Source organism: Asparagus officinalis, chromosome 3, assembly GCF_001876935.1.
Source record: "Asparagus officinalis chromosome 3, Aspof.V1, whole genome shotgun sequence".
NCBI classification, from domain to species: Eukaryota; Viridiplantae; Streptophyta; class Magnoliopsida; order Asparagales; family Asparagaceae; genus Asparagus; species Asparagus officinalis.
Genome location: NC_033796.1, coordinates 47349461 through 47367119, shown reverse-complemented (window position 1 = coordinate 47367119; position 17659 = coordinate 47349461). Strand labels below are relative to the sequence as shown.

Genomic DNA, 17659 nt, shown 5'->3' with positions numbered 1-17659 from the left:
GTGGATAGGAGATCTATTTAGAATCCGATTTAGGGTTCAGTTGGGTGGTTCTTAATTTCTATCAAATTTTCTACAATTTGGAGTTAGTTTGCATTGGGAGAAGAAGGTGAAAGCAGCAAGTCAATGGCGAGTACAATACAAGTTGGTTTTAGAACACTAAGATTAGTGAGGTGAAGTATGACGGCAAAATTAACTTTGGTTTGTGGATGAGCGATGTACATGATGCGTTCAATGCTCAGAATTTGGAAGAAACCATCATGGTCCATGAGAGGCCACCTAAATATGATGAGGCGATATGGGAGAAGATGAATAGGAACACGTGTGGGGTGATCAGGTCCTGTTTGGAATAGGAACTAAAATATGATGTGATTGGGGTGACGTCTGCAATAAAGATGTGGAAAATTCTCAACAATAAGTATCTCACAAAGAGTGTTGAGAACAGGTTGCACTTGCTGCGAAGACTCTTCAAATTTCAGATGTCCAGAGGCACCTCGCTAGCGGCTCATGTGAACAACTACACTAAGTTATTGTCGGACTTAGCGAATGTTGATGAGAAGATATCGGATAAGTATAAGGCGATTATTTTGTTGGGCTCCTTACCGGATCAGATGTCCAGAGGCACCTCGCTAGCGGCTCATGTGAACAACTACACTAAGTTATTGTCGGACTTAGCGAATGTTGATGAGAAGATATCGGATAAGTATAAGGCGATTATTTTGTTGGGCTCCTTACCGGATGAGGAGTATGATACCTTCATGCTCACTTTGTTGAACGAAAGATCTTCTATCAGCTATAGTGAAGTGACTAACGCATTGACCAATTACGATTTGAGGAGGAAGGACAAGGAGACTTCCTGTGCTAGCACTTCAGGGGAGACCTTGTCGACGAGAGGTAGAAGTCCATATCCGAAAGGTGGTAATAGAGGGAGGTCAAAGTAAAGAAGCCACCACCAATTAGCAAAGAACCAATGTGCATTCTGTAAGGAGTAGGGACATTGGAAGAGAGACTGCCCGAAGCTCAAGGAGAAAGAGAATGGCAAGAAAAAGGTCCCAAAGGCTAATGAAGTGAATATTACGAAAGGCGATGATTACGATGATTCATGCTTTTCTCTACTGATTACTCCGAAGGTGAACCATGTGGATGCATCAGATTGGATGTTTGATTCCGACGCTACTTATCATGTGACCCCTAGGCGAGATTAGGATGTTGTTGTCATGAGAAATGATCAATCCTATGGCATTTGTAGGATAGGTACCGTGCGGATTAGGATGCACGATGGAGTAGTCCGTGAGTTGAAGGAGGTGAGATTTGTTCCTCAACTGAAAAAAAATCTTATCTCAGTTGGAGCTTTGGAGGCGAAGGGATTCAAGGTGACTTTTGAAAACACTGTAGCGAAGGTTACTAAGGGATCATGTGTGGTGATGAAGAGAGTCCGCAATCGGAATTTGTATTATCTAAAGGGAAGCATCGAGATTGGCCAGGTTACTTTGGCTATTTCAGAAGTGGACATGAGCAGACTTTGGTACTATAGGTTGGGGCACACAGGTGAAAAATTACTGCAGGCATTGTGCAAGCAGGGCTATTGAAGAGAGCCAAGAGTGGGAAGATTGAGTTTTATGAGCACTATGTTCTTGGCAAGAAGACGAAGGTGAAGTTCGAGATTGTCATTCATCAGACAAGAGGCATTGTAGGTAATAAAAATTGCCCTTATCCCTATCAGAGAAGTTCAGAACAAGACTGCTAAAACCTCATCCGAAAGAGCAAAAAGGGGGAAAACGCTGATATCTCTCAAACCGTAAGAAATTTGGAAAAATGAAGGAGACAAACCCCCTTCGGAGGTTTGGTTGGCACCGTCTCGTCGAGATAGTCGATTTTTATATATAATTCGTTAAATTCCGACTTACGGTTTGAAAGTTATGGCCTATTCTTCGAAGCATGTTCAGTGGCTCACCTAAAGGCTGAAGCTCGCCTGTAAAGGCTGAAGCTCGCCTGCAAGGAAGTCCGCCTACAAGGATAGAGCTTATCTAACAACATTGAAGCTTGCCTGAATGAGATTTGCCTGCACAGCTCGCCTGCACAGCTTCGCCTGCACAGCCTCGCCTGCACATTGAACCAAGCTCGCCTGAAGGCTTAAAGCTCACCTGAAGACTGAAACTCGCCTGCTTGACCCAGGCTCTCCTGAAGACCTAGCTACCTGATAGCTCGAAGCTCGCCTGTTTGGCCGACTCGCCAGCACGAAGGTTCGATCTCGCCTGAAGGCCAAGCTCGCCTGACAGCCTGCACCTCGTCTGCGCGGACTAAGCTCGCCTAACAACTAGAAACCCGCCAGCATTGTCAGCTGCCCACTTGGAGTATGGTAACAGTTACGTTTGTGGTCAAATCCCATGAATCAAGGGAGAAAGTATGGCACTCCTCACCTAGCAAGAATAGGGCGGCTGATAGGACCCCCTAAGTGGTCAAATCCTACAGCTAGGGCGGCTGGGTCCCTCACCCCTACTAGTGGTCAAATCCCACAAATCAAAGGGTGACCTATATCATCCATTGCCTATTTAAAGCCACTTTCAGCCAATGTGAAAGAGGCTGATTAGCTGCTGCTTGCTTGGCTGGCTAATCTTCCAAAGGTTGAACCTTGGCTCATTTGCTAAAGGTTCCCTCATTTGAAGGGACTCGTCCAAACTCTCAGACTTGAGGCTCTTAGACTCTTTGCAAGCTCTTGCATGGTAGCTCTCTCCAAGCGGTCAGTCGATAAGCCCAAGCCCCCCGTTTGGCCTCGGGTATAGTCAAACTCGATCAGTACAAGCTTCTACTGCGTACTGAAGCTTGCCCGCAACTTCGATCGGATCGTCCAAGGGAAGCAGACTCGGTGCGAGAACCGAGCGAGGCGTCCTATCGCTGCCAAAGTCCCCACGTTAAACAAGGAGGGTATTCCCTCCGCTTTTGTTATAATTTCGATTCATTAGTTTGTAATAAACTATCCTTATCAATACAAACAAAATCCCTGTTTCGAGAGATCAAAATTTACACCTACAGAAGATGGCGACCACAGTGGGAGAAACCTTTTCTTTAATCATGGTGGTGCAGTTCGACGAAATTACGGCGGGGACAACTATTGAGTCCCTTGTGATCGAGTTCGAAGAGTACTTATCTTCATCATCTTCTGGCGGCAATGCGTCTCGCAAGTGCTACAGAGTTGCGCGTGTGGCCTAGCCCCAAGTGACCGAGGCAACCGCACCGGAGAACTCCGCCCGAGCAAGCACAGGGGGTTCTATCTCCCCCAAGCCCATCACGCCCGAGCCGGAGGCAAAGGATGCAGGTTCAAGCGCTGCTTGATGGGCCGTTGAACGATCCTCTCAGACCCCCATGCAAGAGGAGACGCCAATTCATGTCGGCACAGACCACGCCTTCGCCGTCAACATGAACGCTCCCCTCTCCAAAAGGGCCAAGCAACGGTGACGACAAGCTCTCGCCTTCCAAAAGACGCAAGCCCTCATCTCCGATGACGTCCTGAATTACTATTCAGGCCTGAAGAGATCCAAGCCAAAATGTAAAGTTCCCAAAATTGGCGAATTTAGTGTTTTCGGCGAGCCTAGCAGTTCAGGCGAGCCCCACGAGCTTTGCTCCATGAGCAAGGTTCCTAATTTTGGCGAACCGCTCAAATCAGTCGAGCCCACTTTTACGTAGACGGGCTTCGCTCTTCAGGCGAGCTTCCTAAATCTGGTGAGCTTTCCAAATATGGTGAACTCTGTAGTTCAAACGAACTTCATCAAGTTCGCTTAACAGCCTAACTTCGCCCGCAAGCCGGCCTTCGCCAGAAAGACAAAGCTACAGCTCGCCCAAAAGGCGAGCCTCGACAGGCCGAACCTCGTCAACACATGCGAGCTCGCCAACAGGTGCAAGCTCGCCCAACAGGCGAACCTCGCCAGGCTGAGCCTCGCCGATGAGCTCAAGTATGCCGAATAGCCTCGACAAGCTCGCCTAACAGTTCGATCCCGCCTGTAAGAAGCGGTAGTTCTCTAAACAGGCGAACCTTGTGTGAAAGAACTAGAGGTTGAACCTCGCCAACGGGCTCTAGGTCGCCAACCACGTGAACCTCGCCTGAATGAACAGACGGCTGAACTTCGCCAACAGGCCCAAGCTCACTTGTCTAGACAAGGTCGCTTGAGTTCAACGCTTGGGAAATTTCCCGAGTGTTCCCATTTGGACTCCCTTGTGTCTCCTCCATTTGAGCTCCAACAGTCGGCTGAGGTTCAAAATCGCCTTGAACCTCACCTGAACGACCAGTCAGATCGATCTTGCCAGCAGTCGGCTGAAGGTCGCCCAAATGCTCGAGCTCACCTGCAGTCGGCTAGAGCTCGGCCACATTCTAGACCTCGCCTATCTCAGTACGGTCGGTTGGATCTGACACTTAGGGAATTTCCCAAGTGTCCTCATGTCGGCTCCCTTGAGCCTCCTTCATGTGACTTCACGTCTCGTCCTTCCGACGCTGGGGGTTGTCACTATCAACCTACAGGGGATCTCAGAGGATGCTTAACTTACAAACGCACATCCTACGAGACTTCCAATGAGGTGGAGCTCCCCGCCGCAACTGTCAATGTGACAGAAAAGTCCAAGGCCATTGAGCATGAAGGTATCCACCAATGCACTCCCATCTCCGACAACAACGATGATGATTGCTCGGCAGTGGCAACGTCGCAGGCTTCAAGCTCTATTTCATCTTTGGGTCATAATCCAAGGGACAAAAGGCTTGACGAATTCCAAAGTCAACTCGACGCCTTGAAGCTCCAGAAGCATATGGACAAGGTGAGGATTGTCAGACCATATCCTATCGAATGGGATACAGTCTCATACCCGGCGAAGTTTCAACTATTGGACCTCCTGCAGTTCGATGGTAAGGGTTCTCCTACCCAGCACATCTACTACTTCCAGGCGCAAACCGGACACATAGTGGGGAATGATCCCATTATGACTCGACTGTTCATTGGCACCCTCAAGGGGGTCGCATTTGAATGGTTCCGTAGATTAGAGCCTGGATCCATCATCTGCTAGAAGGATATGGAAAAGCTCTTCATGGCCAGATTCTTCGACGAGGACAACGAAGTATCTGTGACCACCCTGCTAGTTGCAAAGCAGAAGAATACAGAGTTTGTAAGAAACTTTGTCAAGAGGATCAGGAACTGATCGCTGCATACACGTGATCAGGTTTCTGAGGCCACTCTCATTGAGATGTGCCGGAACAATCTCTCTATCGACATCCTGTCAAACATGGGCGCTGTCGTAGCTCACTCGTGGAAAGACTTAATCCGCCAAGGAGAATAAGTCGAGAGCATGCTCAAGCGTATGGATGCTGAAGAGCCATGTGGATTTGAAGGAGATGATGATCAAAGCAATTTCACTTTGGTAGTGGAAACCACTTCCCCTCTCGATGCCTTCCAAGAATGAGAGGTCCGCTTTCTGAACGATCAATCCTTCTCACAGTCCGGTGCATCCCAAATCTTTCCCTTGGTCAAATCTTCCTATAGTTAGGACCAAAACCAAATTCCATCGCTGATCCTTTCTAATAAGATGGCGGGTCCTCGAAACTATCAAGTTAACTGCCACCTCTGATAGCCATTTCTCCATCAGTTTTGTTCAACTGGACGATGGATCTAACTATCAAGTTAACTGCCACCTCTGATAGCCATTTCTCCATCAGTTTTGTTCAACTGGACGATGGATCTGGTAAGACTATCAAGTTAACCATTATATAGCCATTTCTCCATCAGTTTTGTTCAACTGGACGATGGATCTGGTAAGACTATCAAGTTAACCATTACCTCTGATAGTCTCTTCCAAATTTCCCCCGTCAATCCTCTCCAATAGGACGATAGGACCATTCCCACTATCATGTTAACAGTCACCTCTGACAAATCAACTTACCAGTCCTCTTCAATAGGATGGTAAGTCCACAAAGTTGCTCAAATCGCAACAAACTCTGACTGTCATGTTAACACTACACCTCTGACAAAATTAACTTACCAATCCTCTTCAATAGGATGGTAGATCCTCAAATTCATTCCGATCATGACAATCTCTGTCGTGTTAACATCACACCTCTGACCAGAATCTACTTACCGACTCTCTTCAATAGAGCGGTAGGTCCAAAAAGTCGCTCCAATCGCGGCAATTTCTATTAGGTTAACGATCATCTCTGATAGCCGATGCTGTCATTCCTGCAAATGGCGTTGTCCGATCAGACGTCACACTCATACGTCCCTGAACGACCTGATCTATTCTGAGCATTCTAATATCCTTAGAACAATCGATGGGTAGTAGCCTACCATGCGATGGCTCCTATAGCAATCAATCATCACACTCATATGTCCCTGAACAATTTGATTCCCCCAGCACCGTCTTTCCTGTAAAAGGCGTTGTTGTTTGATAGTGGCCTACCATGCGATGTGCCGCTATTTCAGGGTTCGTCTTTGCCCCAAGAGAAGACAAATCAGGGTTCGTCTTTACCCCAAGAGAAGATAAAGCAGTATTCATCTTTACCCTAAGAGAAGACAAGCTTCTCCCCTTGACTCCAATGGGTATACGAGTATAAACTGTTCCCTTTCCTCCAACCGGTGCACGAGGCTAAACTGCTCCCTATCCTCCAATCGGTGCACGAGGCTAAACTGCTCCCTATCCTCTAACCGTTGCACGAGGTTAAACTGCCCCCTTATACTCTCACTGGTGCAAGAGTCTTAACTGTCCCCTTATCCTCCAACCAGTGCACGAGGCTAAACTGTTCTCTTTCCTCCAACCGGTGCACAAGGCTAAACTGCTCTCTATCCTCCAACCGGTGCACGAGGTGAAACTGCCCCTATCCTCCAACCGATGCACGAGGCTAAACTGCTCCCTATCCTCTAACCGGTGTATGAGGTGAAACTGCCCCTATCCTCTAACCGGTGCACGAGGCTAAATTGGTCCTTTCCTCCGATTGGTACACGAGGTTAAACTGCTCCCTACGTCTAAACGCCTCAAATGGCTAAGAATAGAGAAGAAATATTAGCATTGAGCCTAAGAGAAGCTTCTCGACAACTTACCATGCTAAGGGCAAGAGCATGGCTAGTCCAACTCAAACGGAAGTTGGTAAAGACAAATCAAGTCCGTTGATAACTGAGGGTTTGCTAAAAATCCTAATTCAATCTCGCCGAGTTCGATTGGAAGGTGCCTTGCTCCATCTGAGCAGTGATCACTTTACAGGTCTTCATATCCAAAGTATTCCAGATCCCATGCGGCCTGATTCAGGTCTGAAAACTTTGGAGGGGGTTCTGTAGGTAATAAAAATTGCCTTTATCCCTATCAGAGAAGTTCAGAATAAGACTGCTAAAACCTCATCCGAAAGAGCAAAAAGGGGGAAAACGCTGATATCTCTCAAACCGTAAGAAATTTGGAAAAATGAAGGAGACAAACCCCCTTCGGAGGTTTGGTTGGCACCGTCTCGTCGAGATAGTCGATTTTTATATATAATTCGTTAAATTCCGACTTACGGTTTGAAAGTTATGGCCTATTCTTCGAAGCATGTTTAGTGGCTCGCCTAAAGGCTGAAGCTCGCCTGTAAAGGCTAAAGCTCGCCTGCAAGGAAGTCCGTCTACAAGGATAGAGCTCATCTAACAGCATTGAAGCTTGCCTGAATGAGATTTGCCTGCACAGCTCGCCTACACAGCTTCGCCTGCACAGCCTCGCCTGCACATTGAACCAAGCTCGCCTGAAGGCTTAAAGCTCGCCTGAAGACTGAAACTCGCCTGCTTGACCCAGGCTCTCCTGAAGACCTAGCTACCTGATAGCTCGAAGCTCGTCTGTTTGGCCAACTCGCCAGCACGAAGGTTCGATCTCGCCTGAAGGCCAAGCTCGCCTGACAGCCTGCACCTCGTCTGCGCAGACTAAGCTCGCCTAACAACTAGAAACCCGCCAGCATTGTCAGCTGCCCACTTGGAGTATGGTAACAGTTACGTTTGTGGTCAAATCCCATGAATCAAGGGAGAAAGTATGGCACTCCTCACCTAGCAAGAATAGGGCGGCTGATAGGACCCCCTAAGTGGTCAAATCCTACAGCTAGGGTGGCTGGCTCCCTCACCCCTACTAGTGGTCAAATCCCACAAATCAAGGGGTGACCTATATCATCCATTGCCTATTTAAAGCCACTTTCAGCCAACGTGAAAGAGGTTGATTGGCTGCTGCTTGCTTGGCTGGCTAATCTTCCAAAGGTTGAACCTTGGCTCATTTGCTAAAGGTTCCCTCATTTGAAGGGACTCGTCCAAACTCTCAGACTTGAGGCTTTTAGGCTCTTTGCAAGCTCTTGCATGGTAGCTCTCTCCAAGCGGTCAGTCGATAAGCCCAAGCCCCCCGTTTGGCCTCGGGTATAGTCGAACTCGATCAACACAAGCTTCTACTACGTACTAAAGCTTGCCCACAACTTCGATCGGATCGTCCAAGGGAAGCAGACTCGGTGCGAGAACCGAGCGAGGCGTCCTATCGCTGCCAAAGTCCCCACGTTAAACAAGGAAGGCATTCCCTCCGCTTCTATTGTAATTTTGATTCATTAGTTTGTAATAAGCTATTCTTATCAATACAAACGAAATCCCTATTTCGGGAGATAAAAATTTACACCTATAGGTATCCTGGACTACGTGCACACAGACGTTTGGGGTCCCACCAAGACTATATCACTTGGTGATCGACATTGGTTCGTCACGTTCGTTGATGACTATTCTAGGTGTTGTTAGGTGTACACCATGACGAAGAAGAGTGAAGTCCTAGATATATTTGTGGAGTGGAAGAAGAGATTAGAACTAAAGACTGGGAGAAAGATCAAGACGTTGCGATCCGACAACGGCGGCGAGTATACTTCAGACCCCTTTCAGCAGCTATGTCGAGACGAGGGCATAGAGAGGCACTTCATAGTTAGTCATTCACCGTAGTAAAAATAGGGTAGCAGAGAGGTTGAATTGGTCTTTACTGGAGAAGATCCGATGCTTATTGTCGCAGAGTGGTTTAGAAAATATATTTTGGGCTGAGGCACTTACATATGCGAGCCACCTCATTAAAGGCTGCATTTATCTGCGATTGAGGGGAACACCCCTATGGAGATGTGGTCGGGAGAGCCAGCACATGACTATGACCAGCTCAAGGTATTTGGATACCCTGCATTTTATCATGTGAGAACAGATAAATTAGAACCTCGAGCTAGGAAGGCTATATTTGTAGGATTCAAACGTAGTGTTAAGGGATACAAGCTTTGGGATCTAGTTGATAAGAAGATTGTGCTGAGTAGGGATGTCATATTCGATGAGGCTTCTATCTTGAAGCTTCCTAGCTCTCATCAAGTGAAGAGCGACCTGACGGAGGAGATATCACAGGTGGTGGAGATCGATGTAACTCCACATTGTCCAGATGGTACAGTATCCATGCAGGTATCGACTGAGGTAATGCCAGGCGAGCACGACGGTAACACGGAGGATACGAGTATAGATGTGCAGAATCAGGAACCGACGGCCCAGGTTTAGGATTCTATTGCGGTTCGGAGATAGAAGAGAGACATACGGATGCCAACACGGTATGCCGACACAGTTGCATATGCACTTCCGGTTGAGAGTATCGATGAGATGATGCCTACTACATTTAGAGAGGCCGAGCAGAGTTCGGAGGCTGATTCATGGCAGGTGGCTATGCAGGAGGAGATGGAATCTCTGCATAAGAACTATACATGGGAGCTTGTTGAGCTTCCAAAGGGGTGGAAGACAATTGGTTGCAAGTGGGTATACACGAAAAAGGAGGGCATTAAGGGCACTCCATTGAGGTTCAAAGCTAGATTGGTTGCGAAGGGCTATGCACAGGAGGAAGGTATTGACTATAATGAGGTTTTCTCTCCGGTGGTAAAGCATTCTTTGATTCGGATCTTGCTAGCTTTGGTGGCACAGTATGGTTTGGAGTTAGATCAGTTGGATGTGAAGACGGTATTTCTTCATGGTAATCTTGATGAAGAAATATATATGACTCAGCCATTGGGATTCCGAGCTGCAGGGAAAGAAAAATTAGTTTGCAAACTGAAGAAATCGCTATACGGTTTGAAGCAGTCTTCTCGACAGTGGTATAGGCGATTTGATGGTTTTATGATTGGTCATTCGTACACTCGGAGCTAGTTTGATCCTTGTGTATATTTTCACAAGTTGAAAGGAGGTGCGTACATCTATTTGTTGCTTTATGTCGATGACATGTTGGTTGCCTCTATTTTCAGGTCGGCTATAGATGAGTTGAAAGTTCAGCTTTCAAATGAGTTTGAGATGACGGACTTGGGCGAGGCGAAGCACATTCTAGGGATGAAGATCGGCAGAGATAAGAAGAAGGGCATAATTTATTTAACACGGGTGGCTTATTTGAAGAAGGTTCTACAGTGATTCCATATTAGCATGGATACGAAGCAGTTGGTGTATCTTTAGGAGCCTATTTGAAGCTTTCAGCTGGTCTTTCACCAAAGTCAATTGAAGATCAAGAGTTGATGTCGAAGACTCCATATGCGAGCGCGGTTGGGAGCTTGATGTACGCAATGGTATGTACGAGGCCTGATTTGTCACAGGCGGTGAGCATGGTTTCAAGATACATGCATGATCCAGGAGTGGGTCATTGGGACGTCGTGAGATGGATTTTGAGGTACATTCGAGGTACGCTCAATGTTGGTTTGGTTTATAAGCGGGACACTACAGGTGGGTAGTTGTGCATTGGCTATGTTGATTCGGATTATGCCGGGGATTTGGATAAGCACCGGTCCACGACGGGGTATGTGTTCACTTTGACCCGTGCACCGGTGTGTTGGAGATACACCTTACAATCTATGGTGGATTTGTCTACGACGGAGGAGAGTATATGGCAGTTACAGAGGCTGTGAAGGAGGCTATTTGGCTTCGAGGACTTTTGGAGGAACTTGGAGTTACAGAGGCTGTGAAGGAGGCTATTTGGCTTCGAGGACTTTTGGAGGAACTTGGTATATCGCAGAGCTCCGTCACTATTCATTATGATAGCATGAGTGCTATCTATTTGGCGAAGAATTAGGTTTTTCATGCGAGGAAGAAGCACATTGACGTTCGTTATCACTTCGTTCGGGATGTTCTTGAAGATGGCGATGTGAAGATGGTGAAAGTCCACACGAAGGATAATCCGACGGATATGCTCACTAAGGTGGTTCCGAGCAACAAGTTTGATCATTGTCAAAAACTTGTTGCATATTCGTGATTGTTAAGGCCGTTGACGGCCATTTGGATGAACTACGTGAGGCTTGATTCCTTGGGCAAGAGGATACATAGGCAGTCTTTATGATGCAGCCGGTTTGAATTAGTTGATGGGGGGGGATTGTTTGGACTCTCGTTCGGGTTCCTGACTTGTTGTGGATTGAGTCCATTGTCGTGAATTAACTTCATGGCGTACTAGACACAACAAATGGGACATTTGGATGCATTTGGTGTCGGCCCAGTTTTAGGAAAACTTCACCGAGGTTGAAAATTGTGAACGTGGGGCCACCACCACGTGAATGAAGGAAAACGCGTGAATGATTTACGCAGTTAAAGCAAAGCAAAATCCGCGTGATCTCTTCACCCAACGAAGGCCCAAGGCCCACCCGAATTGAAATAGGAATATATATATCAACTTGTTTTTTTAGGGTGTGCGATGAGATTTGGCTGCGGGTGTGCTGGAGGTTGAGGGCTTGGAAATTAAAAGTCGCCTTAGGTTTGTTTTCTCTGGCAGTGTGCAAACGCGGAGAAGAAAAGAGGTGTTTTTGAGCGGCTTTTTTGTTATCTTTGTGCATCCTTTTGTAGAGAGAGATTAAGAACATAGAGTGATTGTAAACCCTAGTTATAATCTCTCCCTCTAATAGTAGATCTCCTCCTCCTTGCCCCGTGGATGTAGGTAATTTGCCGAACCACGTAAAATTAGTTGTATCGCTATTTGTGTGATTTGTAATAGCTTTTAGGTTCCCTCGACAGGTCAGTCCTAGAACTGATGAGAGGAAGAGCTGATATCTCACTTGGTTGAGATATTTTGCTTAAGGTTCCTGTTTCCTTTGTAAAACAAGATTTCCTATTGCGACCTGACTCTCTTGTTGTGCTGCCGAAGTACTGTCGAAATTTCTGCTGCGCGCAACATTAGGAAGCGTCTTTCATCTCGAGATAGGTCATCTTAGCAGATTACGGGTCGGATACGCCTTTCTTTTTGATTTGAATCACGAGGCAAGTTGGCCATTTTAACACCCGGTCATGCTCGCGGATGCATTTAGGAGTGATCCACTAGATTTCACACGTGGTTATCCTTTGAGACTCCATTAGACTTGATAATTTTCTAGGGTACAACAAGACGAAAAGGAATATAATCCAAAAGACGTATCAATAAATGAAAGATTGTGAAAAAAACGTATGCCTTTTTTTCAGCTCGTGAAAATGAAAACCACGCCGAGAAACAAAACGATCAGAAGGAAGTTAAATATTGCTGAAAAAAACCTGAAAGAATTTGTCCCAAATTCTTGGTCCCCCTGAATGATAAATACCTAGATTTTAAAGAGGAGGTTGGGTCTAAAATAGTCTCTCTTTTGGGTATTATCTAGTCCCTTCTTAAAAATAACCCATACCGGATAAAAAGAACAAACATGGGTTAAGAAGATGAGTCCACATTATTTTAACATAGTGCACCCTCACTATTGAAAAAAACATGACCTTATAGAATTAATTGTTTTTTATGCACATATAATACACGCGGTTAAATATTATAATTATTTATTTTTAGTTTATTTTCTTATTATAACTTAGTCTTAATCACTTTTGAGTTGAAATCTCCAAATTTTGATTATTGCATTTGTCATAATTTTTATTTAAATATTTTAAAAATTTTAGTGAAACTGATTAGTGCGTTAAACTGGAATTGGTATACATTTATATGCTTTACGAGAACATCATTTTTTCAATTTGTACCTATCAGACTTCCATGTAACATATTTATTTATTGGATCATCTATCTCTAATTTGTTTATCTTAGTTATTAATTGTAATGCTAAATTCGAAGAAAAAAATACAATAATATGTTCTTGATGTATTCGTAAAAGACATAAATAAATTTCAACAAAGAGAGCTTGACCTAAGGAAGGATATTGTTGTAAAAGTGGAAAAATAACCAAAATCCTAAGATGGTTTGTATAAGCTAGGCTAAAAATACGCGCTTTCCACAAAATAACAAGAGAGATAACTATAAAACCAATCTACGATTTTGAGGGTTTTGTTTTCAAAATTATGGATTTTGAATGTTTGAAATTCTTAGGGTTTTTTTTATAAATCTTTCAATTTGGAGAATATTTACAATTTTTGAAACTTTTTGGGTGGTTTATGCAAATTGCAGACTATTTATGGGTGTATTTTTAATTCCCATATTTTTAGTCTATTATTATTATTTAAGGTTTGAAATTCTCATGATTTTTTTGCAAATTTTCAAATTTGAGGTTTTATTATAATTTTTTAAACTTATAAAGTATTTCTGCAAATTAAAAATTATTTAGGGAGTTATTATAATTCTTATATTTCCATTGTATTATTAGATTTGAAATTATTAGGGATTTTTTTAAAATTATGAATTTTGAGTTTTCGTAATTCTTAGGTTTTTTTGAAATTTTTAATTTTGATGTTTTTTTACATTTTTTTGAAAATTTTAGTGTTCTTTATGCAAATTACAAACTAGTTATGGCTGTATTCTTAATTCCCATAGTTTTAGTCTACTATTGTTTGTGGTATGAAATTTTTATAGTTTTCTATGAATTTTTAATTTTATTTTAATTTTTTTTTTGAATTTTTATGGTGTTTTTGTTCTTTTTCAAAGTCTTAGAGTGTTTTGTACTAATTATAAATTTTGGGTGCTATTTAAAATTCTTATATTAATGATCTACTGTTAGGTTTTAAATTTCAGGGCACTTTTATAAATTTCTAGTTTGTGATGTAGTTTTTTTATTATTGTTTAAAATTTGAAATTTGTAATTTTTAGAGTTTATTTGGTATTTTTGAATTTTTAGAGTATTTTCTAAAATGAAAGATTACTTAGAATATTATTTGTAATTCCTAAGTCTCAATGTATTGCTAGGTTTGTAATTGTCATGGTCTTTTAATTATAGGTATTTTTGCATTTTTTTAACCTTTAGGATATTTTCTGAAATTTACTAATAATTCCTATATCTTTAATTTACTATTAGGTTTTAAAAAAAATATGAATACTGAGTGTTTATAATTGTCAAGACTTTTGCAAATATTTAATTTTCATGGCTTTTTTGCAATGTAAAAAATTTTGGGTGCTTTGTGCAAATTATAAACTATTTATGAGTTTACTTTTAATTCCCATATTTTTCAATTTACTATTATTTAGGGTTTTAAATTCTCATGGTTTTTTGTGAATTTTTAATTTTTAGGGCGTGTTTTGCAATTTTTAAAACTTTAAGTTGAATTTTGTGAATTGTAAACTTCTTGTTGGTCGATTTTTTCCCTATATTTTCACTGTACTTAATCCAAACCAATTATAACAGGGAGAATCACAACAAAATAAAAAAAATTAGGGAAAAATGTGTCCAGGCCCCAAAATGAGAAAGCTCATGTGACCCGCCCCCTTATATTTTGGCCCATGTGATTCAGCCCCAAAAAGTACCATTTAATATTTCAAGGCCCCTCCACGTCAGCAGTACAAAAAAGAGATTGTATTTTAATAAAAAACCCAAAATTGCCCCTCCACTTATCTTCCCCAGATACCTGACCCCCAAAATACATGGAAAGTCACGCCCATTAATGCGATCTGATGGGAAAAAATAAAGGGAAATTTCCCGCCCTTTTTTGAACTCTATCATGAGCAATAACTCATGTTAGTTCTAAGTTATTTAATGTTAGTTCTAACTTATTTTATGTTAGTTGTAACTTAGTTCTAATTCATGTTAGAGCTACCTTTAAGTAGAACTAATATGAATACTTTAGGCTATTTGGTCTAGTGGTAAACCTTATTTTATGTTAGTTATAACTTAGTTCTAATTCATGTTAGAGTTAACTTTAAGTAGAACTAATATGTTTATACCATGTTATAGTGGCTATGTTAGTTCTAGTTGAGCTCATGTTAGTTCTGGTGGTTCTCGTGTTAGTTCTAGCTAATTTCATGTTAGTTCTGCTTCCAGCTAGTGTTGGTTCTAATATAAGCATTAGTTCTAGTAGCTATGTAAGTTCTAATTGAGCTCCTATTAGAACTGACACGATACCTATTAGAACTGACACTGGAGAAGCTAGAACTAACATGACATAAATTAGAACTAACATGGCGTTTAGACCCATCACTTACGCTAGAAATATCGCATTAAATAAATTAGAACTAACACGATACCTGTTAGAACTAACACTGGAGAAGCTAGAACTAACACATCATCAAGTAGAACTAACATGGCGTTTAGACCCAACAATTACGCTAGAAATAACGCATTACATAAATTAGGGCTAACACGATACCGGTTAGAACTAACACTGGAGAAGCTAGAACTAACATGGCATAAATTAGAACTAACATGGCATAAATTAGAACTAACATAGCGTTTAGACCCAACAATTACGCTAGAACTAACGACTTAAATAAATTAGAACTAACACGATATCTGTTAGAACTAGCACTAGAGAAGGTAGAACTAATGTGGCATAAATTAGAACTAACATGGTGTTTAGACCCAACACTTACGTTAGAATTAACACATTAAATAAATTAGATCTAACACGATACCAAATAGAACTGATACTGGAGAAGCTAGAACTAACACATTATTAAGTAGAACTAACATGACGTTTAGACCAACAATTACGATAGAAATAACGCATTACATAAATTAGATCTAACACGATACCAGTTAGAACTAACACTGGAGAAGCTAGAACTAACATTGTATAAATTAGAACTAACATGTCGTTTAGACCCAACACTTACGCAACTAACACGACATGGTAAAAATTAGAACTAACATGAGCTGGTAAAAATTAGAACAAATATGAGCTGCGATAGAACAAACATGAGCTAACTCTAGTTATTTATGCCCTTTTTTAAACTCTATCATAAGCTAACTCATGTTAGTTCTAACTTATTTCATGTTAGTTCTAATGGCAAGTAAGAGCTAACTTTAAGTGGAACTAACATTAACACTTTGGCTACTTGGTCTAGTGGTAAAGCTTGGGAATTTGGAGAGGAGGTCAGGAGTTCAAACCCATGCAACTACAATATATATTTAAAGGTCTTTGATTGGGCATTGGGGCTTGGGGCTCTTGGGCTCTTTGTTAGTTCTAACTAATTTATGTTGGTTCTAACTTACTCTTTGTTAGTTCTAACTCACTTAAAGTTAGTTCTAACTTGCTCTTTGTTAGTTCTAACTCACTTAAAATTAGTTCTAACTTTCTCTTTGTTAGTTCTAACTTGCTCTTTATTAGTTCTAACTCACTTAAAGTTAGTTCTAACTTGCTCTTTATTAGTTCTAACTTGCTCTTTGTTAGTTCTAACTCACTTCATGTTAGTTCTAGTTCTAATTCATGTTAGTTCTAACTCGTTCTTTGTCTAACCCACTGCATGTTAGTTCTAGTTCTAATTCATGTTAGTTCTAACTCACTGCATGTTAGTTCTAGTTCTAATTCATGTTAGTTTTAGGCTCTTGTGCTCTTTGATAGTTCTAACTCATTTTATGTTGATTGTAATTCACTTCATGTTAGTTCTAGTTCTAATTCATATAGTTACTTTCACCAACATAAAATCTATAGACAATTGGGAGTACACAAGCTCATACCTGATGTAGTTACTTTCACCATCCTTCTCAAGGGAATGGATGTGCAAGGAATGTTAAAGGAAGTAACAATAATTTTCTTTCAAATACTAAAGAGGGGATTTATGCCAGATGCCGTAGTATACTGTAGTTTGGTCGATTGCTTGTGCAAGCATGGCAATCTAATTGCTGGGTTTAAACTTTATAGAATGATGCTTAAAAATGGTGTTCATCCTGATATTGTTGTTTATAATGTTCTCATAAAGAAGGTAGAACAGACAGAACTAACATGGCAGCGAACAGAACTAACGTAGGAGATAACAGAACTACCATGAAAGCGGGTAGAACTAACGTAAGAGATGACAGAACTAACATGAAAGCTAATAGAACTAACAGTCCAATCCTCAGAACTAACAGTTCAGCCTTTAGAACTAACAGTTCAGCCATTAGAACTAACATTCCAGCCCTTAGAACTAACATGACAGCCCTTAGAACTAACATTCATAGTTTTAATTTTTCCTTGTCCCCCCTTTCAAATTCACAGGTTCTTAGATTCTTTAGTCGACTTTTAATCACATTGTCTTCAATTTTTAGCTAAATGTTGATATGCCTGAAGATTCAATGTGAGCTTTTGAAAATTTTTGCTGTTAATCTCTTATACAGAACTCTGTCAATCACCAAATCACACAAGAAAAAGGTATTAAAGGAAAACCCAAACCGTTGTTCAAGAATCCAAGGAGATCCTATTTCAATTAAATGAAAGAGAAAAACTACAAAAACCTAATATCGATTCCCTTCATAAATTACAAGAAAACAAGAGCACTATCTTGATTAAGACATTGATTT

General features: G+C 41.9%; 1 protein-coding gene across 1 annotated transcript in view; it reads right to left on the bottom strand.

Annotated features, from left to right (window-relative positions):
• LOC109835059 (replication protein A 70 kDa DNA-binding subunit B-like) overlaps window positions 1–16859 on the bottom strand; it is a 35614-nt gene extending 18755 nt beyond the window's left edge. Inside the window, exon 1 of the mRNA XM_020403060.1 lies at window positions 16838–16859. Coding sequence (XP_020258649.1) covers window positions 16838–16859 — 22 coding nt within the window. The remainder of the gene's footprint in view (window positions 1–16837) is intronic.